Source organism: Calonectris borealis, chromosome Z (genome assembly GCF_964195595.1).
Source record: "Calonectris borealis chromosome Z, bCalBor7.hap1.2, whole genome shotgun sequence".
NCBI lineage: Eukaryota > Metazoa > Chordata > Aves > Procellariiformes > Procellariidae > Calonectris > Calonectris borealis.
In genome coordinates, this window is record NC_134352.1 from 77,573,315 (window position 1) to 77,599,397 (window position 26,083).

At 43.7% G+C, this 26,083-nt stretch overlaps 1 protein-coding gene across 2 annotated transcripts in view; it reads right to left on the bottom strand.

The window, feature by feature from the left end:
- The window catches only part of LOC142075700 (ubiquitin-conjugating enzyme E2 R2), a 53,533-nt gene that overhangs the window by 3,925 nt on the left and 23,525 nt on the right, over nt 1–26,083 (bottom strand). Inside the window, exons 2-4 of one of the 2 annotated variants that reach the window (XM_075137471.1) lie at nt 9,758–9,844; nt 5,550–5,647; nt 670–804 (exon numbers count right to left, since the gene is read on the bottom strand). In XM_075137471.1, the coding sequence (XP_074993572.1) occupies nt 670–804; nt 5,550–5,647; nt 9,758–9,844 (320 nt within the window). The remainder of the gene's footprint in view (nt 1–669; nt 805–5,549; nt 5,648–9,757; nt 9,845–26,083) is intronic. The other variant, XM_075137472.1, reaches the window with a different exon arrangement.

Sequence of the window (26,083 nt, forward strand, 5' to 3'; positions counted from 1 at the left end):
CGTAGCTCCAAGCAGGGGTATATCCTGCATGCCCAGCTAGCAGAGTCAATGCAGACGTGGTCTTTCACCAGCCAAGCCTGACAGCGGTCCCGCTGCAGTACGGGTTGCCCATCCGCTGCTCTACAGCAACCCCGGCTCAAGTTTACATCATCTCCCTGCAGCACCTGATGAACCATGAACTTCTGAGCAAAGGACAGTCAAGACTGAACAGTGCTTCCAGCTAATCAAACCCAGCTTTGCAAACGCTTGCCAAATCCTACTGATATTCCTTCGAATTGGAGGGACAAGATTATGATTCATGAGCGCATTAAGCACAGAATTAGTAGGATGCAGTCAGTTTGAATCACATCCCAAGCAATGCCGGCAGTGCTCAAAGGCAAGTCGGGACTTTGACTGGGATTTACAAGCAGCCAATAGGTTTTGCAGAGCATCATGCCAGATTATGCCGAAAAAAGAACAATTTAAAGACAGATCAGCCCAGTCCTCCTGCTCCAGAAATTTGCACTGCTTCTGTGTGCTGAAAAACCTCAAGGGACCAGAAGCGTGGACTTGGAATAAAATGGTAAAATTCATTTCCAAAGAAGCAACCACAGCGAGAAGCTGGTTTCAGCAAATTCTGCAGGCAGCCTGTTTTATAGGATTCAAAGCATCACACATGGCAAAACTTACCTTATGATTTCAGCGTACTCCTTGTCTTTTCCTTTACTGTCCCTCCATTTCCTGAACATGACCGACGCATCCACATTGGCAGGAGAGAATGTGTTGGGCTCATTAAGCAAAGAGATTACACTCAGTAAGATAGTCCTGAAAAAGGTAACCACAAGAGCAGAGTCAGAGCTAACACATTCACAGATTCTGGATGCTGACGACTTCTTCACATGATGCATCAGAAACTTGTTTAAAGTCAAAGCTTAAGCTAAGGATAGTTAAGGATAATAGTTGAAGTGAGAGCAGATATTTATGAACGTCAGTCCCTGGCCATCAGCCTAGGGAAGGAGACACAATACAAACCTCAAGGACCTAATCTGACTCCAGATTATCACATCTGTGCATGTGCTTGTGAAGGGGTGGCAGCTAAAGCTCAGATCAGCCCTGAATTCAGCTTGTCCGCACCGCCCATGGATGGTGCGGGGCTGGAAACCTTGCTTGGTGAACCTATTGCTGGTGATATTTGGCATCCCAGCAGGAAGCCAGGCTCTCCACCTGCCCCCTGCATAGGGAGGACAACCCAAGACTGTGAGATGAGGCTGCACTGCCTTCCCTGCCCCACTGGCTGTTAGGAGGTTAAGGCTGTGGCCAGGTCTCTCCTCTCCTCACTCCACGTACAGCTAAGGCTGCTCTAACAGTACACGAGCACGGCAAGGGGAAGACAGCACAGATGTTTTTCAATACCCAGGCAAGCCGCCAAGGGCCCAGCAGGGTTCAGCTGCTGGTACCCAGCAAGGCCAGCACGAGCCAGTCACATAACCCCCGGCAGACAGAGATTCTAGCAGCAGCAGCACAGAGCTGCTAGCTGCCCTGCTGGCATTTACCAGGGGCAAACACCACCTCCCTCGCCCAGACCCTTCTCCTGCATTTCTTAAAACCCTCTGCACTTCAGAGATTCAGCCCTTCGCTCCTCACACAGTGGCACAACCAGCACAAAACTCAACACCGAGTCACATCAGGCAGCTCTACACCCCCAGCCGCCTGGCTGTAGCTACCACCGCAATAGCTTCACATGTCCGGGGTGGTCCTGCTGGCAACAGCTTTCGATTTAAATGGAAGGGAAGAACAAGAGACAAGGAGTAAGTCTTGAAATACAGCAGTATATAGCAAACTGCTTTGCAGAACTTGATTAAAGGAGACTACAGCCCCAGCTGTACTTGCACTGATTTAGGGGCACATTCAGAGCAGCGCATGCTGAGCACATCTACCAGATCATATATCTGGGACACTATTCCAGGAAATGCTTGGTCATTTGGATGCCGAGTGTCTTAAAAGGTTTTGAAACTAAAAACTTGCGTCTGGCCAGACTGTTGAGCACAGCTATCAGGAGAGTCTTATACAATTTATTTTCCAAATAAATCAGTAGGAAAAGAGAACAGCAGCTCTGGAAAAAACTATCTGATCAGACTGGAATGATGGGCAGAAGAGAGACTGTCTTCTACTTTACCTCAAGAATTCATTTAAAAGCCTTTGATTCTCAGCAAACAGGCTGTAAAGCCAGCATGTCAGCTCCAGCATCATTGCAGCAGCTTCACTGTAGAGCAAGCAAAGTCTAGGGAAGGCCAAGGGCAGGAATTCACGTCTGGATTTAGCATCTGCTCTACCACACTTCCATCGACAAAGTGAGGAGAAGCCGATTTCCACTGCAGTGCCCCAGACTCCAAAGTCACTGCAGAGCTCCTTAAATACACCAAGGCAACTGTCTATGAGAGGTGAGGCTCTCCGCACTCTCCATTCCCGACCCGTGCGTTAGAGCAGCTCCATCACTGCTATCACCTTAAGGGCTGGACAGTCCGCTCTGACTCAAACCCTGCTACCGCGGGTAAACAAGGCGAACGAGGTACAGTAACAGAAAGGGATCCCAGCAGGCTTCTGACAGGACCAAAACCACAAAAAAAGTTCAAGCACACGGGACTAAAAACATCCTCAGCATCAGAGACGAACTGCACCAGACTCAATACAGACTGACCCTCTGCAATATTGTCAGGGATCTGCTTCTCAGGCGAGGTGGTTCTAGCACGTTGTTTCATGCAAGTTGATTGCATGAAGAGTGGGGATTTCAAGCCTGCCTTCTGCTTTCTTACACCCCCCCCATCCCATTCTGGGGAACAGGGAGCTGTTTTAAGTGTTTACAGCACTGTTGTCTTCAGAGAGAGTCCCTCTACATTCCTTTACCAGCAGGGGAGAGCAGCCAGCAGAGGCTCAAGGAAACAGACCTGTTAAGTGCCTTTTTCTCTCCATGTATCAACAGAAGGCTCAGAAACAGATGAATTTCATCCAAAACAGACATTATGTAGACAGCCCGGGGCTCCCAACCAGCACATCCTGTTATATACCTTGTTGAAAAGGGCGGTTTTTTTTTTGTTCCAGCTGCTATCCATATTGTAGCCTCTCCGAGCCGCCTTCAGAGGTAAGTATAGATTTGTCGTAGCCCATTTTTGCTCTCCAGTATAAAGTTTTGGCTCAGGTTGTACTGACAGTCACGTTAGTGCATTAAGCTGGTTGCAGAAACTATCCAGATCTTAGGCAGCCAAAAAAAGCCAACAAAAATGGGCATCCTCGGGAAACAAAGCAATAGCGAGACAGGGCATCACCATCTACAGATGTACCAGTATCTCGAATATTGTGCTCAGTTCTGGCCTGTGCATCTCAAAGGACAGAGGAAGATAAGGGAGATACAGAGAAGGGCAACTAAAATGACCGAGGAGCCTGAACTCTAAGCCTTGCCACCATTTCCTCAGCTTTGTGGGACTCGGGACATGAGAACAGCCACACATGAGATATGCCACACAGATCACAGCTGCGTTCCTTCACACCTTGCTGGATGTTTGCCGTATTTACTTATGCCTGCCTCATCCAGCTCCGAGTGATGGGAAGTCCACATTGACTGTGTTTAAAACAAATTAATGAGCATGCTTGACACCGTTAGAGGTGGAAGCACGGGTGCTCTCAAAAGTTGAAAAGTGACACTCCCCCCCTCCAGACACTTCAGCCACAGTCATCTGTAGTAAACAGTCAATACTCAGCAGGATTTACAAAATTCAGCCGCTGAAGAGAAGCCCTAGGTTATGCATCCAGCTCGTTACAAGCACGCTCCCCTCCCACACCTTCAGCCCTGCTGCCTCCTGTCTGACACTCCGGAGCCTTGCAAAGCCAGATGGGACCCCAGCAGGATGCATTTCTATCGGCACTTCGCCCAACGGGTGATGCTGGTAGCAGGCTAGCAGTTAAGGACAAGTTTTATTTCCGTTTGCCGATACAGCTGAGGAGTTTTCCCCACAAATGTCACCCTTAAGCCCAACGCGTTCCAAGAGAGTAAGCACCAAAAACTGCACCATGGTAAGGGAGAGCAGAAATCAGAGAACTAGAACCATGAGAAGTTTCAGGTCAATCTTTAGGGTTGTGTATAATGAAATACTCAAAATGTGCATGTGATACAAGTAATTAATGACCAAAGCTGTTTCCTAAGTATGAGTTGAGGCTTGTCACCTAGTCCTAACCATATCAGATTATGAAAAAACAGTTTAATAGCCATGTGAGCAGAGGGACAGATGAACGTAACTTAGCAATATATAGCTTTTTTTCTTTTTTTTTAAAAATCTGAATTAGAACTTTACAAGAGGTGGTTCATACTCACTTGTACTCGGTACAGATGGATAGATAATGTTTACCTCAAGCTCAGAAGGTCAGAGTCCCGACCCTTCATGACATTTACACAGCTAAGACACCCCGTTTCTCTTGAGCCTTTTTAACCTTGAAGTAGCACGCTCCAGGGGGAACATCAGTTGTTATAATTTGCTGACTGCTACAATTCCTAGTCTCCTGCCACATTAGCTCTAGTTCAGCACTTTGCAGAGTGTGTGTTACAATCCTATTCCAAGGGTCAAGAATCCAATAAATCCCCCTTGCTAGATCTTTGTTTTGACAAAGGCTCTTTTCAAATTAATTTCATGGAGCCAAGTTAGATGAAAGCTGAGTCAAACTATCAGACAACCCTCTTCAAATCACTGCACTCCCTCAGGTGTGCTGAGGTCCCTAGCTGGGTTTATCAAGATTTCAAGTTGGGGAACCAACATCTAATAAATCAGTCTGAAAGCACGCATAACTCCCATATGATATGCTAAAAATCTAGAGGCAATTATTTTAACTTTAATCTGATTCACTATCCAAATAAGAAGTTAGAACGGGAAGTACCTTACTTTAAGGTTTTTCCACTACGTCACTCGCTACTCCAGCTGCACAGGTCAGTGAGCTGCTACTTGATAAGAGTTTTATCAGTTCTTTATTGGCAGTGCCTTGTGAGGAGAACGCAATTCAGCTGTTGTTTCAAAAAAATGGACAGGTTAGCCTTGAATGCCTCTGGTACTTAGCGATCCTTCCTTTTTTTGGCAGGAAGAAAACTACCTGGCTAACTGCTCAAGATACCACGCTGCAGGACAGGAGACAGAGACAAATACTGGAAGGCAAACAGTAGGTAGGATTATGCCTACCTGAATGGGCCTGAATACTCAAAAATATTCTTTTCCACTAGTGGTATCTTGAAGGAGTTTGAAAAACTCAAGTGTAGGGTAACATGGATTGGGAAATGCTAGAACATTTGAGATAATTTGCTTTAAGAGCATGAAACCCTGTGAACAGGACAGACATCTCCACATTGTTAGCCCAGCATCAGGACACACAGCACGCCAGGATCTTTAGACAGGTTGGTAAGTCTGGTTCCCACCCGATTCAAGCCCTAATACCCCCAAAGTCTTAAACTCCCTTCCAAATCTCTCCCAACACAGGCCTTAGTCTTGAGGTTTTTGAGGTCACTGGTGCGCATCATGGATTCACACTGTTACCTGACATTTTGGGTAGGGTTCCACCTCTCGGATGGCAGCTCTCCACTTTGTGGGTCATCTACAGGTGGGTGAAGAATTGAAATACATACATCTCCATTCTGCAAGACAGAAACAAAAACTGAGAATAGAAGTAGAGGTCTGACAGCTCAACTCCACCACTCTGGCTATGTTCTGAGCACTTTATCCTTGTTCCTTGATACAAACACCTCAAGTCCCAGTAAAAATATGCAAGAACTGGAAACTGTTCTCAATTCTTCCTGGGTCTACTGTATGTAGATGTTCAGAAGTTTCCCTTGCTAAACAGAGTTAGTCTGCAAATTGGTACAAAACAGTCTCAAGTCAAGAGGTTTAAAGAATGTAGCAAAGCAAGCAAAAATAGTAATAAAGTCACATAAAATTAAATTGGTCTCCAGATAGCAAGTACTGTCACAGCGACAGAAGTGAGTTTAGTCACAGGAGATCCAAAGTAGGGTTAAAAAAATTTTTTGTTCCCAGTGGTAGCTGAGTTAACTACGAGAATTTTGGAATTGAAGGGTGTAGCACTCTCTACCAGCCCAGGTATCAACACAATGCTTCTCCCAGGACACAAGGAGGTTGAACAGATGGTGCGGGGCAGGTTTACACCACTCCCCTAGGACACAGCTGTTTGAAATACCAGGTGAAAAAGCAGGAGATACTCTCTGAAGGTTTCACTGAAAATCCCTTCCAGCATGCAAGAGGAAGAATATTTTGGCAGCATATGGAAGCCATACAGCCACGTAATCCTCAATCTGTGTTTTACTCACCAGTGTTACAGCCTGAATATAGATTTAAAGCTCCATAATGCCTACCATTTATAAACACTTTAAGAAGCCTGTAAAACCAATTCTCCACCAGCAATAGCACTTTGACATGATTACTTTGTAGGAGTGCTGTAGCAGTATTCACCACAGCTGATATTCTCCGCTGAAGTTGACTCCAGGGACTCATGGGATCCCAATGCCTTTCTGCAGGATGGGGTGAAGGTGCAGACGGGGCCCAAGGCCAGCCAGCAGATATTGGCCTCTCCAGGCCCTGCTGGCTTGCTGCCTCTTGCAGCTGGGATGACTTACAAGTTCCTGGAGGCAGCCCCACACCTTCAGGTGGCACAGCCTCAGCTGGTGGGCAGCACTCACGCTGTCCCTGGTCACCCTGATCCAAGGTTCAGGCTGATGATAGGAACGAGAGAGAAGCTGGGGATCAGTTCTGTTTGAGACTGCAGGCTGGCAGCTCCCCACGCACCTGGTCTCAGCTACGTCCTGAGGACCCTCCAACACCGCTCGACATACAGGAGCCAGAGCACAAAGCAGCACCACTCACAGCCTTTGAACCCGAGCCAGTGATCACAGCTACAGATAGCAGCTCACCTGAAGGGCCTCGCAAATATTTCGCCTTGATTAACAACGACATTTGTTTTATAGCCAAATGAGATCCTACTTCAACGTTGGAGGCTTGTGATGAGTATCCAGATTTCAGCGGCTCACAACCCTGCCAGGTATGCTAATCTAGCAAATGCTCGTCATTTTGAAGCAGGTTTTTTGTCAAGAACACAAGTACGCACAGCAACGTAGCACCTGGAGCTGCGGAATACCCAAGCATGCACTTATGTTGCTGGAACAGTTTGCCATAACAAGGCAGTTTCCTTTTTAGGACTCCAACAGGCTTGTGCAATCTAGAAATATTTTTTAATATCATTTTAAGGTGAAGTTAACCTTACTAATGTTACGTTATGTTCACAGCCTATTCTGGTTTTGTTAATAATTCCCATGAGTTTACCCAGTTTTTCCTTTAACCATCTCCTGGGAGAATGCAGTTCTGGTGGCCAGGAGAAAGCATCACAGCACTTGGGTGAAGTTCCTCGAGCAATCGGGTCAGCAGCAGATATTTGGCAATATGAAAATATAGAGGGAAGGAAGAACGTGAGAAGTTTCCCCTCTTGCAACAATAAATGTTACACGTTTGGAAGTCCAAGCAGGGCAGCATTACAGAGTCTGGAAGGTAAAGGTGTCATGGGGCCTGGTGAGATCAGCACGACGTTTTAGGGATCACTGTAGTCAAGGGGAGAGCCTCTCCCTACATATGTTTTTGAAAGATATAAACAAGGAGGATGCAGTATTCATCTGCCAATGGGAAATAGCCTATACTTCTATTAGGACTGAGAACTGTTATGTCATAAAAATAAAAACCAAGTGAATGCAGTTTTACCAAAATCCAACTAGATGACCCAAGTAAACTGGAGATGGGGAAAACACACAAGTTACTCAAGTCTTGTTGTTCAGAACTGGAACGTCATCCCCAACCTCTCCATCTGGTCCCACCAGCAGATTCTGTAAACTGCTACTTTCTTTCATCTTCCTTACACTGAAAGATTTTTTTTTTCCCCTCCTCCTGACAAACGCTCAAACCTCAAGCCCTTTGCTGATTTATTCTTAGTTTCATTTGGAGTTATCCCAGTGCCTCATCTTCATTGCTTAAATGTTGTTTCCAAAACAGCCTGCAAGCTGCTTCAGATTCCCTCAGCTCCAAGAAACACTGCTACGAACACAAAGTACAAAGCTGAGAGCTGGAGTATTTGAAGAGTAACCCCAAAATACACCCATCAAGTTTTGGGTTAGTTTCTCCTCCTACCCTCAGTTGTTTCTAGAGCCAATTTTTCATCTTTCCCACCAGGACTGGGAGAGGTCCTTTCCAAAACTCGTTTTGTACATATCATTTTGGTTACCATTTCCCACTCACCTCCTGCATGAGAATTTCTGGATTCAGAATCAACATCTACAATATGGGTCTGCAATAATCTGCAGGTCTCAAAGTTGTCTTTATTTATAGATCAAACACCCATGCAACTGAAATAGAGCCTTAAAGGAAACACTGTCCTTGGCGACATGCAAGATTCTGTGCCAAGTCCAAAACTCAAGTCAGAAGACTGTCAGATGACTGATTTCAGGATGTCCCTGGGCTTAAGGCAATCCTCCTGAGCATCCAGTAATTAAAGCTGATTACTATCCTGTTTTGCACTGAAGTTTGGAGAGGCATTTGGCCATTTATTACTAAGCCATCAGTGTGGGTTTTCACCATGACTTTTGAAGCACACTCATTCCAGGCTGGACATTTAAGAGCAACAACTTGTTAGAAAAGGGCCTTCCAAGCCCAAGGCATCAACTGAAGCCATCATTTGTTCACAGCAAGGAAGAGAACTGACATTTCTGTTTTGAAGTGGGCCCAAAGGAAGCCTGCAGAACCTCTCACAGGAAGACCTGTGATAACATGACAGAGCTGCACCAAGAGGAACATTTTGAAAGGCCTTTAGCTCCTCAAACTATTCAACCAGTAGTCCTAGCAGGCTGACACTTGTCTAGGATAGCCAAAAGTTTAGCAAGGATTTGACTGGCCTCCACTAAAAGTCAAGTTTTGAGCCAAACCAGGCCTTCAGCTTTCAAATAAAGCTCTATGAAATTTGGTAATTTTGAACTGATTGCTTCTATATAAAATCATTCCCCTTCTGGGCCTGCTATGTAGTTGTACCATGATCCAACCACGGACTTGACAGCCCACAGCATCACCCTCTGAATGTGACCCATACACGCGCTGAACTAAGGGCTACTTCAAATTGGCTAGCAGACATTCAGTCCAGAGGTACCTGTTCCCTCTGGTCCCAGGGTGACCGGGCTGTACATGACTCCTCCTGAAGCTGGACTCCAGCCCAGCTCTGGTTCCTTCTGCAGTCAGAGCACCCCAAGTCCAAACCCCTTCATTTGTAGGCTGACTGCTGCAGAAGACTTTTCCATTATTTCTTGTCTCAGCACACAATTTTGTAGGATATACTCAAAGTATACTTGAAATTTGTACAAACAATGACTAGTTGCGTAAGTATTACAACAGGGTAAGACCCCACACATCAGCCTTGATCCAAGAATCCCCTAAAATTGCCGAGGATCATGGCATGGCACTTCAGCTAGGGCTGCCTGCTGCACTTGCAGGTATAAGAACGGCTCCATCCCTGCCTACAAGAACAGCATTTCCTACAATGTTTAGGTTTAACTGTTCAACCATGAAGCTGACATTTAACACCAACAGCTAGCCACTTTAGTTATGGTTAGAGACATGTAGTACCTTCAATACTTCCAGAAGTTTAAGGAAGTAGAAAGCCTTCTCACATGCTTGAGAAAAAGATTATCTAAAAAGCACCTTACCTCATAAATGTTGGGGTGCCACATTTTGGTCAGGAATCTGAAGGTAGGTGGTGAATATGGATAGTCAATAGGAAATTTAATGTGAGCCTGGAAAAAAGCAAAATATTTTAGTTATGAAACAGAATAAAAAAAAAGAGCTCAACAAGCAACCAGCAACAGTGAAAACTTGGAAAAAAACCACTTCAGTTAAGGGCATTAAATTGTTCACTTTACATACCAGTGCCATGTGGCCCCCACAGTATAACTCCACACAATTTCTTATGAGCAAAACACTAACTGAACAAGAAAAATCTAAACACCAGGACTGACCTGAGCTGGTAATGTTCAGAAAACAAGCCAAAAGGCATCTACCATGTCCTAATTGTAGAAGCATTGTCCAACAACTGTTGTTAAACAGGGTAAAATAGATTTGAAAAGCTGGAACTCAAGATACTACCGCTGTCTTTCTGGGTTCAGAAGCAGGCTAAAAGTGTTTGCTAAGGTGAAGAGACCTGTTTTACATTTGACAGTGCAAATATTTTAAATTACTCTTTCTGTGCAGAAAAAAAAATTCGTTATATACTCGCTCTACTGAGATCCAAAGTTTTTTTGCCTTTCTTGTGCGAGAGTTAAGCTGGTCTATCTACCTGTGTTCCTAATACTACATTTCTTGCCACCACAAGTATTTCCCAAGTCTGAATACCATCTGTGTCTGTTTAATAAATCAGTGCAACTTGATGAACCAAGTATTAATGGGCGATGACAGCAAACATTACCTTCAGTGCCTCTGAGGTCAGCAGCCAGCTGTGGGGCAGGACTCTCAGAGCTGAGTCAGTCATGGGGCGACTGCAGAGATCCCAGCACTGGATATTAACTTCTCTGTGCTGTCCTGCCATTCACAGCAGTCAGAAAAGCCAGCCAGTAGGAAAGAGGGCTGAATCTGGACTGATTAAGTGCCAAAAACGCTTCCCTCTGAAAGGGGGCTCGCACACTGCTTGCTGTGCTGTGGAGCACAAACCCTTCCCTGAGCATTGCTCAACCCACCGAGAAAGTCCCACCGCCAGTCTAGCGTGGGATCTCCAGAGAAGCATCTCCCGGCCCCTGCACCACAGCCGGGCTCACGTGGGACTGAGAATGCAAGAAGAGATCCCAAAAGCAAGTTGCACATGGCGAGAGCAGAATCCCACGTCACCTCCTTCCACTTCAGCATCTAACCGTGCCCCTCGGACACAGGGTGATGACTTTGTTCAACAGGACAGACTATGGGAAGTGTTATTCCCAGAAACAGAAGCAGGCAACCAAACAAATCGGATTACTGAGTGATTAAGTACCTGGCTACAGTTTTACTTATAGAGCGGCATATGCCTTTGCCTTGCGACCCAAATTTTATGGGGCCAGAGTGCCCGGTAGCCGAGAAAATAAGGTTTTCTGTTCACCTTTATGAAACAAATTCAGCAGCTCATGTGGCTTTAGGTTCTGCACGTGCCCGCTCATGCTACCGACTGCATGTGGGTATGTTACAGCAGCACCGAGTCCTCACCCTGCAGTCACTTGCCACAGCACACTCACAACCAAAAGATTTATGATCCACTTAAACAATCCTAGCCCACGGTTTAAGGTCAGTTACACGAATGGCATTGCTCCAAAAAGAGCAAGCGAATGCCTCTTTGTCACCACACCATCGCAGAAGAGAGCGGCTGCTGCAGCAAGGACGTGCATGGCTCTACAGCATGCCATCCTGCACTGAGAGCAGAGCAAAGATCTACCCAGGGCAGAGCAGATTCACTTCAGCTCAAGTGCTTGCATCACGTAGCTGCAGACTCCTCTGGACCACTGGGGTTTTCCCAAGAAAGCCCATTCCTGTGCTTACGTGCAGTTTCGTGAGATCTAAGACAAAACAGCCCAAGGACTGAGATTAAAAATGCAAGAGACAACAAAACTAGCTACAGGATTTCTTGGCAGAACCTATAGGTCTTCTACACAGGTATAGTTTCTAGGCAACCAAAAAAAGCATACTGCTAATAGTATACCAGTATTACCATGTTTATATCCCACATATAGACAGGTCAAGGAGCTGAGGAAGCAGGTCTCATTCCTCTCAGTAAAAACCCTCTGCTCTCAAATTGTCTAATCCTGAGGGTTTCATCTCAAGAAGACCACTGCAAAGGCTGAGCCTGGAGCACCAGTTATGGTCTCTGTATGTGATGCAGACTCATGCAGAAGCTGTAGGATTCTGGAAGACTTTTCAAACTTTAAATCCTGTTTCGCAGCCACAAGTCTTTAATAGAAAAGGGCTATCTGCCTGCCTGCAATAACAATCGTTACAGAATTAAATGAAGCTGGTGTTTTGCCATATGAAGGATGCTTCTTGAGCTCTGGCACCAGAAAATGCAACTAGAAAGAAATTAGAGAAACCTTTTCTTCTCATGTGGAAGCAGGTGAGACCCAAGCTCGTCTGTAACCAGTTGCATGTTTAAAGAAATCAGAGTCACATTACTTGTTGATAAGCCATTTCTAACTAGCCTGTAAGTGTTTAGCACATTGAGATGCTGTACTGGAGCAGAAAGCAAGTGAAGCCCCTCTACAAACCTGATTTCAGAGCCAAAAGCCACCAAACTAGGAAACCCCGCATTACAGGCAGGGATTTTTTCCAAACAAAAAAAACAAACCATCACTTTCAGGTCCCTATGTTGAGATCATTCAGAATTTGAAAAGTGAAACTAAATGCTTTTCCAGGTTATTACAAACAGGTCCCAGAGAATTACTCTGCAGCTCTTCTGTAAGAGAAATCATGGGGAATTATGTAAACCCACTCTGCTCTCACTGAATCATATTTGAGTTTCTGAGTGGGTTAAGCAAGCCAAGAATTTCCAAGACAAGCTGCAAGACTGCTTGCGAAGATGCAGCAACAGCCATGATTACAGGTCAGTTTTTTCACTAAAAGCCCAATTCTAAACATGTTAAGAGATAAAAAGACTGAATTAGGCAATAAATTTATTTTTTAAATATAGCAGTAGCTCACAGAAAGGTTTTTCCCCTACAATTTCATTGATGTAAGGCAAATCAGCTATCGGAGCTTACCTCTGGTAAGTTCAGCCAGGCACTGCTAGGTGCTAGAGAGTGGCAGAGTTTTAGGGCAGCTTGTTAGCTCAGTTACAGCCAGACAAGCTAATTTCGCAGGACTAAAAATGCAGCTCAGTCCCCCATCTACAAGTACCTAACTGTTACTGCATTTACCATGTGTTTGACTCCTCTAGCTGAGCTTAAACTGAACAGAAATAATCCTATTTCAGTGTCCTGATTTTAGCCACCTGCTCACTGTGGCTCTTTGACACCACTGAACATACTCAACAGCCAAGAAGGTGGAGACCACAGTCATCAACCCATTCCCCCCTTCCCCAATTTATAACTAGTCATACTTATAGTCCCTAGAAAAAGAATAAACCCCTTTGATATTACATTGAATCAGAGCCTGGCAGAAGATTCAGCCCTTTATAGGCATTTACAGCTACTGCACAAGAACTTCAACCTCTAAGTTACACCGCGACACATTTTAAGAATATTGCTACCAGTGTGGTCAATTTGTTTCCTGTTTTACTGCCTTGCGTCCTGGCATCCTCATTAGTGACTGCACTTCAGCTTTGTTGCTTTTCTTGTATTTGGATAAGGCAAAGCCATAGCAAAATCTATGTATGCCAGAAAAATAAAGTCTTACTAGATACCATGCTATTTGACTGAAAATACAAATATTTCTACCAACCGCTGAATTAAGTCCTGATTCAGTCACTATGAGTAACTACTACAGTGACTTTGTTTCTGGAGCTCTTGCCATGCACTTGAGTCGACACTTACATGCTAATATAATCTCCCTCTCAGTGGGGAGCACTAACGCAGCACTAACTCCTAGCTTCAGCTGTCTAGAAATTCAGTATTCATTCCAGCCTAGCTGTATATGACACTTCCATAGTCTGACACTGATTTCTTCTACTCCTCTCAAGCTGACAAAACCGAGATCCCCGATTTTTAGGCAGCAAGGATAGGAATGGTGAATCCATCCTACCTGCCCGCTGCAGAGAGGCAACGGGGAGAAGAGCACACATTTCCTGGAAAGCCACCAGCATCACAACTGACCTGTTTTGGGGAAATGAGGAGCACCAGCAGCTTTTACAGTGGCCAACAAAAACTGCAACTGCTTGGTGTTTCTGGAAGTGCCAGTTAAAGATAACTTATTTTAAAACATCACAAGCTTAATGCAAGCACCATGAAAACACAGCATCAGTGAAACTGAGCATCCTTCGCAAACTGTATTTAAGATCAGATACAAAGGAAGCATTTGAGTTTTTAAACTATTTTGTGCTTTTTTTGTAATTATCTGCTACAGCCAGCCCACAGACAAGCTTCTGCTGACTCCATGTGCGGGTACCACCAAGGTCTCCTACAGATCACCCACCCTGCCCCGGTAAGAATTACAGCACTTGCAGAGAGCACAAGGCCTCCTCATTTTTCGTTGTGACAGGCGTAACCAGGCTCCTCGCTGTGCACATCATCACCTCCCATAGCTGCAGGCCTAACGAATGCCTCCTGCCAGCGTGCTGCTAACTACACCGTACATTTAACATATATGAACAGGATCTACAGACCACTACCGGGTTAAGTGTTAATATCTAATCCCACAAAATGCCCTTTACTGCTTCTAGCGCAGCAAGCATTTATACAATTCATCTAATGGATTCTCCCCTTCCACATTAAGCCTGGATTAGTGCACGCAGTATTAAATCCTATGTGCCGGAAAACACGTTCAGTAGAGGTCAGCAGTAAGTACTAGCAGCCTGCTTCTCACATCAATGAGGTTTAAAGCACCTTGATATCGTCCAGCTTCAGAGCCTGTAAAGCAGCATTAAAGCTAGCCACGTTGCATTGGCAACTATTTGACAAGGTAAAAACGAATGTAGGACCAACATTGCTATTTCAGCTCCAGATATTATAACTTAGGACATAAGTAATTTCCTGTTGCAGAACTGGGCACTAGGCTGATAATTTAGTCCCAGTTCTGGCCTAATTTCCCAGCAGCACCATCTCAATGCTTATTAACATTCATTATGCTTTTAGAGAACTAGGACCACATCTCTGATCCAAGGTAGAAGACGAGTGACCAGATGAATTAAATCGTGTGAGTCCCAAAAACTCCCCTGCTGCTACAATGGCCATATGAACACCAAGAGCAGCAAACCCCTTACATTCTGTATTACCTGCACTGTTTCATAAGGAATTTTAATCACAAAGACCTGAATGTGAAGCGTGAACTAGATCTCATAAAAAGGACATGAAGCTTCTAAACAAGAAAGAAAATAGAGCCACAAGTCAGTAGGCCAAAGACGAGTCAAGAAGTGAGGTTAACTTACAAAATCAGAGACTGGTTTGACAGGCAGGAGCCCATTCTTGTTTCACACTAAATCATATCTTGTACACACTTCCTAATTTAGTTATCTGGGGCATTACCAAAAGGTGTCATTTCCAATGGAAGACTCCTCTTGATATAAACTAGGTTTCCTTTTACCAAAACTTCTTTCAATAGTAAATTGTTATTAAATATTTCTGTCCCTGTAGCTATGTTCATAAAGCTGGGACTGTTTAAGTCACCCAACCTGGACCAAAGCAGAAAGCCTGCGATATGATGGTCAAAGTTACAATTACACCTTTAAAGAAAGGGCTTTGACCCACATACTAGTCTTTTGCTCCTTAGATCTGAAATAGGGACTAACAGTAGACGTGAAACCAGGACTGAGCTGAAGGATAAGGGAGGGATTCACTACAGCCCTGTTAAGCTGGTTTGCATCCAAGCTCCTGCAATCTTGTACATTCACATTCCTGTTGCCTGGGCCATCTCTCAAGGGATCTGAGTAAATAAAACTGCTCTGAACAATGACGTTAGAACAAGCAGTGCCTAGAAACCAAACCATTTTCTTCTAACATTACTCAAAAGAAACAAAAGGAATTTTTTTTAAATATTGTCTCCTTTTGATAACCTAGAAGTTCAGTCTGGAGGTTCTAGCCTTCATGACAGTAACTGCTCTTGGCAGCTGCTACTCATCTTGAGACTGGGTTAGCCTGCACAAGTCAGCTGTGTTTGGGATCTCAAGCAGTTCAGCAGTTAGAGAAGATATTTCTTTCTTGCAGTGGGTTTTAGTGCAGAGACAGTCCATGGTATTGCCCAGCTAATTGTGCCATTCAGTCTGAACCATGCAACAACCATTTGGCTAGAAACACTCACTCTCAGTGCTCTTGAGCCAGGGAACATCCAGCTTCAGCTAAGGCAGCTGTTAACGCTTTCAGGTGGAGAGCTTGCTGGGGACAGAAAGCTGGGGACAGGCTGGAAGCCAAATGAGAAGTTTCCCTTGGCCAGGGGCCACCTGCACACTCCTGAAGCTGCTCCCCTCCCCGGCTGCACAACCGAGCACAACCCCACCAGCACGGGGCCAGGTGCCCATCTCCAGCTGTGCACAGGTCAGTCCTGCAGTGCCCGTGGCTCGACAGAGAGGTTTTTCCTACCTCAGGTCTACATCCCAGGCTGATAATGGCAAAGCAAGAGCATTTCCAGACAGGGCTAGACTTCTGAACTCCTTAGTATAAACCCCTAAGACACAGCTGTGTTACTTTGACAATTTTTTCCCCAAAACTGCAGGTCAGAGCTCTGCAAAGAAGCAGATTACAGGAGCACTCACCTACATTAGGCTAACAACTGCCAGGTTCACTTCCATTACTTTTATTATCCGTTTGACTTTACACAGTGCTACAGAAAACATCACTGCAACAGCTGCAGGAGATGTAGCATCCAGCAAGAGATATTGAATTGGAAACATTGACATCCTGAGCCATCCAAGTATTTCTTCTATAACCTGTCCATTTGCACTCAGGTACTGCACTTGTCTGCCATCTCATCAGAAAAGGCATCTACACCAAACAGACCTAACACCAAACAGAACCACTTGGTCCTCTTCAGTATGGCAAGCTGCCGACCCAACAGCTTTGCTGAGCTTTGACCCCAGGAGCCGAGCCCTAAAGCAATTTCAGAGTCCCACACGAGAAAGCCAACATCATACTGAGGTTTCTGTATTTTCCCAGGAATTCCCATGCTGAAATATTACTCGATTCTGCCCCCAATTCAACTTTCACTCCAGAATTAGGCCTGATTTTAAAAGGAAGAAAAACATTAAGATTGAATATATGAGAGAGTGTGACAGGCCAGATATGAGGAGACTTCTGCCACCACTAAGGCCTCATGTTGAAATTGTGCTCTTGGGTCTGATGCTTTCGGTTGCCCGCAGACTGTACATGAGTTGTACTGCTTGAAATCAGGCTCACTGTGTGTGTGTTATGCAGAGAGGCCAGTCTGTGTGACTATTTTCCAGGCAGAAACAGATGACTCAGTTCTTATTTATATCTGTACAAACACACTGACTTCCCCATTTGGGCAAAATAGGAAGAATAACTCCAAATGTGTGAAGCTTAAATCTCCCTATAGTGTTTAATACTTGCTGAAGGAGCCAAAGATACTTGGTGATACTGCACCTAAAGTTTACTCCAAATCATACATCTCCTCTTAGGTCTCTGCTTTAGAGGAGAAGCTGGCACTTGAAATAGTCCAACTGCAGGTATAGCTGAGGATGCTCGTACCTGAACCAGTACCAGCTCTAATGCTAGTGCAGCTGTTCTAGAAACAGTTTGTGGCCACTTCAGAAGAGGCAATTTTCCAACTCTTTCTATTTGCAAAAATAATACAGTTTTGCTGGAGCAGTGATAGGAATATTTGAGGCTGCTTATTCAAAGTATCATGCTATATTACTGGCATCTCTGGCAGCATGCTCTGAAGTCCTCCAGTTAAGTGTATACAGGGTTGATACTCTGGGCACCTGCCTCCATTTGCCAGGCTTCGGGGTCCAGAAGATTGTCTCTTTCATTAAGAACTACATTAGCCTATGACATCTTCAGCGTCCTGTTCAATCTCTTGTTTTGAACTTTCATTTCCTGGGTGAGTAATTTACTTTCTTGAAGCAGATTTACATACAGGCATAGCTATGGAATGGTTGAGCATAAGAAAGTATGATATACTTCAGACTTATCCTGGTCTTTTCTATAGTTTAGTTTGCTTGAATTCAAGTGATCATAACCAAAGCATATCCCCGTTTCACAGCATTTTGCATCAAGCTTGACAGATTTTCTGTGAACTCACCTATTCCTTCCCCTGTTTGCACACTCACCAAAACACAGCAGATTGCTTTATTGTTCGGTGAAGCAAGCCATACCGTTTGCAACTGCTGAGTGAAAAGATGTTCAAGCCAGCTCGACACACAAACACCCTTTCCTTCAGCCTGTTTTAACTATTTTTAGACAATTCTTTAAACAAGCACCATTCATGAGTCAGTGAATGACTAATTGCCTTGATTCTCTTCATATGCAAGCCGGGCTGGATGCAAGAGGAAAGCTCTCCTCAAGGGACAGCCAGTCACGTGTTCTGCTAAAAACACCGGGCAGGTCTTGATGCAGTCACCTCTTTCATAAGCAGCAAGGGGAAAGGAGTATTTATAGCATTGTAAGTGTAAACCATAGCACTGTGCTGCAGTGTTACACAACTTCACCCTTCTCAGCGTGGCAGGCAGCAGTTCTTCTAACAAGACTTCTCAAGCTGGCATACCAGCCTTTATTTAAAAAAGTGATATAGGTTTCTAGAAACTGAATGGCAGCACCTAGGAATTGCAGTTGAAATCTTAATCTACGCTGGCGCCACACAGAAGCCAAATAAGCAGTTATGCAGCCCTGCTACTTATTTTTCAGCCACTGCGTCACTGATCGTGAAGGCTTCTGTTTGGAGCTGGTCACAGGCAGTAGATCTAGGCAGACGCAGGTAACACTTACTCAGCAGTAGTAAGCAAGTCTGCTGGGCTGTACCACTTGCAACCAAAGAGCTAAATACAGCAGCACCATCTCCTAGTGTGGAGATACAATCGGCATCGTCTTAGTCTAGATTTATAATCCTATACTGATACAACTATATCATGCATAGCCCCAGTGTGCAAGTGTCTGTAACCCTGTATGAGCCAGGTCCGATACACCTGTGCAAGCTGCCTCCCCGCCCAGCATCCTCCAGTTCACTGCAGGAACCAGCATTCTGTCAGAAGGTACTCGCTAGTGAGAAGCCTACGTTTGAGACACAAAAGCGTATTTTCACATTAGTGCTTAATGATGCACCTGACAGCTCCATTATCACAGGCTGCTTCAAACAGATCAAGTTTAAAGTTTAAGCTAAAATAAGTGCATTAGCTGATACTTGCCCATCCTTGCTCCTAAGGTTATTGTTTCTACGGTAACAGGGTTTGGGTGTTTGCTACTGAGGAGCCCAATTCAAGAGGCATTCACCATTCTGTCATTCTCTACCTCTTTTCACCCCTGCCTTGTGCTTTAGACGATTTGGAGCTCACAGCATTACAATCGGTGTAGCTTTACTCATGAGCAGCAATGGACTCGGTTGCCAGTAAACTGCACTGCAAGGGATGAGAATTAAATAAAGATGAATCCTAGCTCAGGACTCAGATTTAGTTTTTCAAAACAAGACAACCCCCGCTCCCCGAATTCCACAATATTATTGAAGTGCTAAAGTCTCAATTTGAGCTTTGACCTACTAAGGAAAGGGAGCCCAGTTCAAATGATATGTTTAATTCATTTAATGACTTCAAAACACAGACACGCACCTTAAGTCAAAAATCAGAGGCCTGCAGAGTATTGAGCTGCTACTTCTCACGCTAAAAGTACTCTTGCCTGGGCTGGGGGGTAAAAGCCGCAGCCGCCAGCCCAAATCTGCCACAGTACCAGCTCCTGCAAATATATGTGTAGCAGCTGCATTACACCAGGCAGAAGACTAGCTCTTACACTAAATGTCTGCTTAAAAGAAAAGGCAGATCAGACAGCAGTGCTGCTACAGTCACAAGGACAAGACATTCAACTGCTTTGGCCTTCAGTGGCTCCAAAGTACTACTGTTGTTTGAACCACACCTCGAGTTGCCTTGTGTTAGGTACCATATAGACCTCACGCTCCCAACGTGGCCCTAAGGAAACAGCTGCTGAAGAACATGTCCCTTCACATATAGCCCTCATCTCCTGCAGATCACCGCCCTGCTATAACAACCATGCTCCATTTAAAAAGCTAGTTACACATGGCTAGACAAGAACCACCTACAAAATGGTTGTTCTTGATCATCATTAATACACGGATGCTTAAAAAGACATCTTTCTGGCCAGATGGATATACAAGAGAAAGTACCATACTGAAGTGAAAGCTAGCATTGATATTTCTACCTATGTTCCAACTAGCTGCCATGTCAATGACTAATATGTCATCTAGATAAAGCCAGAATCCTCAGTTTGCTGAAATATCTCCTGAAAGAGCCAGCAAAAGGGTGCAAAGCAGGTTGATTCATCTGCAGTGCAGCATAGATATTTAAGGTACCCTTTATACTTCTGATAAAAGCAGAACCAGTGCAATCGAGCTAAGCTCGGTACATGAACGAACATCCATGAAATTCAAGCTGGTATCTAATTAATTGTAAACATTTACATTAAGTTTGAAGGCATACAGGATAAGAGTAGCAGTCAGGAAGAACCACTTCAGACTACCGCAGGTCAAGAGGATTTCAAGGTCAAGACAGAAATTTAATGAGACAGATGTAAGATGAAAATACAGGCAAGGGATCTGATCATTTGGACAGAGAAAGCTGGATCTTGTAGGAAAGTCAAAGGAAACTTGTACAATTGTGTGACTAAAAGCAACCCTTAAAGAGCTCTAACACTATGCAGTATTGCCTACCAGTACCAAGAAAGGAACTGGAGGGAAATTAAAACTCATTTAATTTTTCTTCCTCTATTTAAGCATGTCATAGATATTATTCATAGATACTATTCTTCATTTGAAGTGGCGTATCTGACTTAACTTTAGAAGAAATTTGTGTGACAGGTAAGCGATCACCCATAAGTGGCATACCAGGGAAGAACAGACAAGATCTGTGGTAGGTCAACAGTCTGCTTTTAGTGAAAACTGGAGCGTGGATGAAGAAAAGCCTCCAAGCACAACAGCGGGGAAGAAAACAGAGCAGTCTAAGTTGAGCAACAAGATAAACTGCAGTAGCAGATTGACAGTAAGAGCTCTTGCAAGAGGTGCTGCATCTATGGCTATGGAGATTTGTAGGAACAGGTGATACCTCAAGAAAAAAAAAAGTAGAGAACTTCAAGACAGAGCAAGTTTTCTACTGTGCAACATCACTTTTTAATCAGACCCTTCTGGTATCTACCTTCTGGTGAATTTTGGATAACTTATTTTTCAGTTTCACCCTTCCTTTTTAAGGTCTCGAAGTTTAAGAACACTAGCTGAATGCTAGAGAAACAGGTAATAAAAAATAACCTTCCAATAGGTCCTCATGTACATGCCAGTAGCCACACAGCACCTTCTTATTTTGAAGCTTCCACAGAAATAAGTTGTGCTGCTTTCCTGCAAAGACTCATCTAAAAGCTCCTCCACTTTCTAAATAGGATCATCACACATGACTACACAGATCACTGATGCTTAATCTACAAAAATGCATGCTGTGTCTCCAATAGCTCCAGTACAGTGCTCCAGCATGCCGCCACGCTCAAAAATTGTAGCATCCACATGGTCAGTTTGGGAACTGGATGATCTCTTCCTCCATCCAGAGAAAAATGACACCCACACACCTGCAAAAACCTAAGACCTGAGCACAGGACTTGCTTGCTTGTATTCAGAATAAGCTGACCCTACCAAAACCCAGGAATGGCAAAGAACAAAAAAATTCATCCCTATTTGTATACTAGCCACAATCCCATGATGATATTCTTTCCCGTCTTAGAAGATTAATTTTTTGAAGATTTAGTCTTAATGTTGTTAGGCTGTTTGATCAGAGCCCGTATCTCAAACACACTGCACCTGACGTAAGATGCCTACACCCTACCAAATTAGGATGCAGCAATAATCAGTTTGCAGCAAAAGTTGACAGTGTTTTGAGAATACAAACGTAAGTACAGCCCTGCCATGGGAAACCTACCCCAGACATACATGAAAGTGTCTGAACCCTAAAATAATCCGTGTTGGTAATTATAGCCTTATCTATGCTGGGATGAAATATGTTGATGTTAAAAGAAAATTATTTTCCTACACTCATTATCACAAATATTTTCATGCTTGTTTCTTCCAGTTACTAGCAAGCAACACTACAAGCTTCTAGTCAACATCACTTTAAAGTTCATCAGTAGTTAATGATCAGTAGCTATTTCAAATTGATGATTCGGGTTCAACCATACCATCAAGAGGATGACTGGTTATTTTGATTAAAAAATTTAATTCATTGCTTGTAAAGAGGTATTGCTCTGACAGATTCAGACATCCACACGCTACTTAAAGCATGAGCTGCTTCCTGACACAGAAATGTACCCAAAGCATGACTTGGAGGAGCCTCTAGTGGTGATGAAGTAGATGTGACTATGAATTAACAGATGCCCAAGTATAAGCTAACAGCCTTGCTGGTATTCACACTAGCCTAGAGATGCATTACTCCTGGTCAGGTCGCCAGCAATAAGCATCTGAAAGCTACACACACACTTGGTACCAAATACGATGAGTTAAATCGTGCCTCACCTACAAGCTTTACCTTGCCTTGATTCTATAAGGGAACAATCCAGCTTACTTCTTGTCCTCTTCAGCTTGTAAATAACATCTAGTACACAAACTGAATAAAGAATTCTGAAAGTTTCCTAGAACAGGGAGCAGTGTTCGTATCTGATTTTTGCACCAAGTTACATACTGACACAGGTAGACCACTATTTTTAAATAAATTGTGTCTATGCACACAGAAAGTAAGGGTCTTTAGGATTCACACTGCAGAAACACATCCTTTGAGCAATCTTACACAGACATTAGAGCAGTATCCTCCATAGGTACCAAGACTGGAGAACGTTTTGCCGCTGGAAAAGGACTTTTCCAGAGCATGAACTTTGTTGGACAGCATCAGCTGGAAGCAGTTCTGTTTGCCCTCCATTTGGCAGGCCTGAGAGCAGGTATCATTAATTAAGCAGTTTCTCCAATCTTGCGACCTGTTGCAGCCACACTGATGTGACACATAAAAACTGGAAAGCTAGTTTCACTCTTTCAGGAAGCTCTGAAACATTACACTTTTTGATAAGCATTAATACTGATGTGAAGCTTTCGTTAGCCTAGCACAAAAGAAAAGGAAAAAAAAGCCACATTTGGTGATTTGCTTGCATCCACTCACATGCTATTTAGGTTCCAGTAAGAGCCCTTAAAGAAGTGGAGGACTTAAAGGCTCATCTGGCATCAGGTACTGAACAAAACAGCCAACTTTTATTGGTAGTTAAAAGGTTCAGACACTGAAAAAGTTAATGATGTTTCAGCACTTTGCAACAATTGCAGACCAGACGCTGTCAAAGTACTTCAGAGGTTTGTTTCTTCGCAGCTGAAAGATTTGTCTGACAACTATAGGTCTCCATCTTCCTTATGACTCCATCTGATATGCAGAGTAAAGTTTCCCCAAAATCAAATCATTAACAGAATTGATGTTGAATTTTTTTTTCAGATACTACCAAAAGTTATACAGCTGTTTGCAAACTAATTTAAACCCACCTACACATGAACAGTACGTTTACAGTAATTGCCACTTGTCAGGGTTTGCTTTAGAAGACCTGGATATAATAAAAAAAAACACTATAGCCCTCAAGGCATTCTCTGCCTAATAAATAATATATAAAAAGCTAAGCATCATCATATATTATTTAAATTATAAATAAATATAATAAACCATGCTGCTGTGTTAGATCTCTGGATGAAAATTATACTGCAAATTGACTGGAAGCCAAATACAATTTCTTTCCCCCCTATGTAACCTACAAAGCTATACTTTTACCTGCTTCCAATTACATTTCTGCATGGAATTAATTTCCTGGAAAAAAAAAAAAACAGAGTTCTCCAGATGCTACTGTGGAGCAGGCATGCAACGATGTGCATTTAAGAGCTCTGTATGTCTTGGCAGATTTGGGGGGAGATCACAGTATTGACTGGGATGGGAGACCACTGCAAGGTGACCAACAGGAGTCAACTGCGTTCCTCCAGCTGCTTTATTCTGCGCTTCTCTCAGTTGTGTTTCTGTAAAGGAGCAGCTACATGCTGGAAATTTTAGTCCAAGAAAAGCCTTATGCTACACATACGTTTTCAGTTTTAAAAGTATCTAGCCATACAAGGGGCAATGATGGAACCTAACAGCTCACAAAAACCATCTCAGGTTATGCATCCTGTCATATTGCAGAGTTTCAAGTAACACGTGAAGGAAGTACCTGCACTACACGGGTGGTGGCACAGGGGACAACTGCAGGAACCGATTCCAAGCGCTTTCCCAGAAAAAAAACCCACACAAAGTTCCCGTTGTTCCCATTCTTGGGCATTCAGCATTATTCACTAGAACCACTGCTCAGTTCCTCCTACCCCACTTTGTCCCAGTTTTCATAGCCTCTAAGGAAAAGCGTTTTCAGTCAAGCAAAATGGTCTCCATCAGAGACTGCCACAGCAGTAACCTTCACTGGCAGTGAAGGCAGTCTGGGAAGTTGAGTGTCAGATCCAAGAGCCTCCCTGGCTGTACCAAAAGGGTTGTGCATTTCCCAGATCCCAATTTGCCTCCACATCCCTCCAACCCTGAACTGGCCCCATGAAACAAAGGTTACGCACCTCTTGGGAACAGCCCCATCAACGCCTATAAAGTACACCAAGGCAGGATTTTGGGTGATCAGTGCAAAATACTTACGTGCCCATTGCAAAGAAGGATCAACAGCCAGTGACCTTGGCCATGCCACCACGCTCACTTTCTGCATCAGGCACATGAAGAGCTCAACCAAGCAGCACAACAGTCTCTAAAGACCTCTGCACATCCGACCCTTAAAATTATTCATGCCTGCTCAGCGTTACACTGATTTATATCCAACACTGTTAGTGCTGGTGCAATACAGAACAGCCTGCAGTATGTCCAGAACTACTTAGCCTTTAATTGTCCCACTGGAAGCAGAAGTTTACACCAAGTTAGTCGAACCTTAAGGCCAAAAAGCTTGCTTTTTTAAAATGCCAAACACCTTGAACTCAACAACTCTCAGATCTCAAAGGACAAAGTGGTTCAACAAAACGGCACATGTTAACGCAGCATCTTTTCCTATGCACCAAACCCCTGGACAAGTAATATCACTAGCATTCATTTTAATGTTCACACAAGCACTATCATCTTGAACTCGTTAATTTTAAAGAAAATCCTCACACTGCTCTTATAAATGGACAAATTTCTTGGAGTACAAAAATAAAACTGCAATTCTCCGTTTTTTAATTTAAAAAACCACTTTAATGCACCTGAACACACCCAGACATAATGCTTATATTTTTAGATTAATATCTTACTAAAGATGCTTTGTAGTAACAGAGGAGCTCTCATCCCCTGCATAGCAATAGCTAAGCAATCACACAAAGATAAGAGAATCCCTTTTAACTCCACTTTGCACCCACCTATTAGTACAGTCATGAATACCTACTCTAACAGGACTGCCTTCAGAGCTTTTTAGAAAGCTTAATTATCACCTTTGGCATCAATTAGGTCAGCAGAAGTTGGTGCTTTCTGAAACCTGCTGGAGAGCAAGACAGCTTACTTACCACTGACATGTGAATTTAAGAGGGGAAATCAAAGCCATTACCATCCCAGGAAGTAGCAGAATCCACATATAGTATCTATGACATCAATTATATATGTTTTTGTTTCAAGTCAAATTTAGAATCAGAGGAAGTGAAAAAACGATTTCTCAACAAGGATTTCCCTCTCCCAAACAGGGTACCTTCAGCTACAGAATTCTTGATGTTCAGTCTCCTCATCTCTCGGCCACACTGCTGCTGAAGGACTTTAAAGTGTATTAACTTCAGTCCATTATCAATATCACCAACGTTAAATATATGCGCTCAAACCAAACCAGGTTTTAGCAGTAGGGTAAGGATCTGTCCCTCAAACAGTCTGCAATTCAAGACACTCAATACAGTTCCAAATTAGCATGATATGCTTTGAAGTTTGGACAAGTCGTCCCCCCCACCCTGGAATTACCACCACAAATGGCAAGAGATTTCCTACAAATTCCTGTTACAGAAAGTATGCAAGTTTTGTTCTGAAGGTTACTTTTCAATATTCACTATGTGGAAAGAGCAGCTCTAAAAAAGATCACTTTTCTTCAAGGGACCTTTTGATATTCCCAACA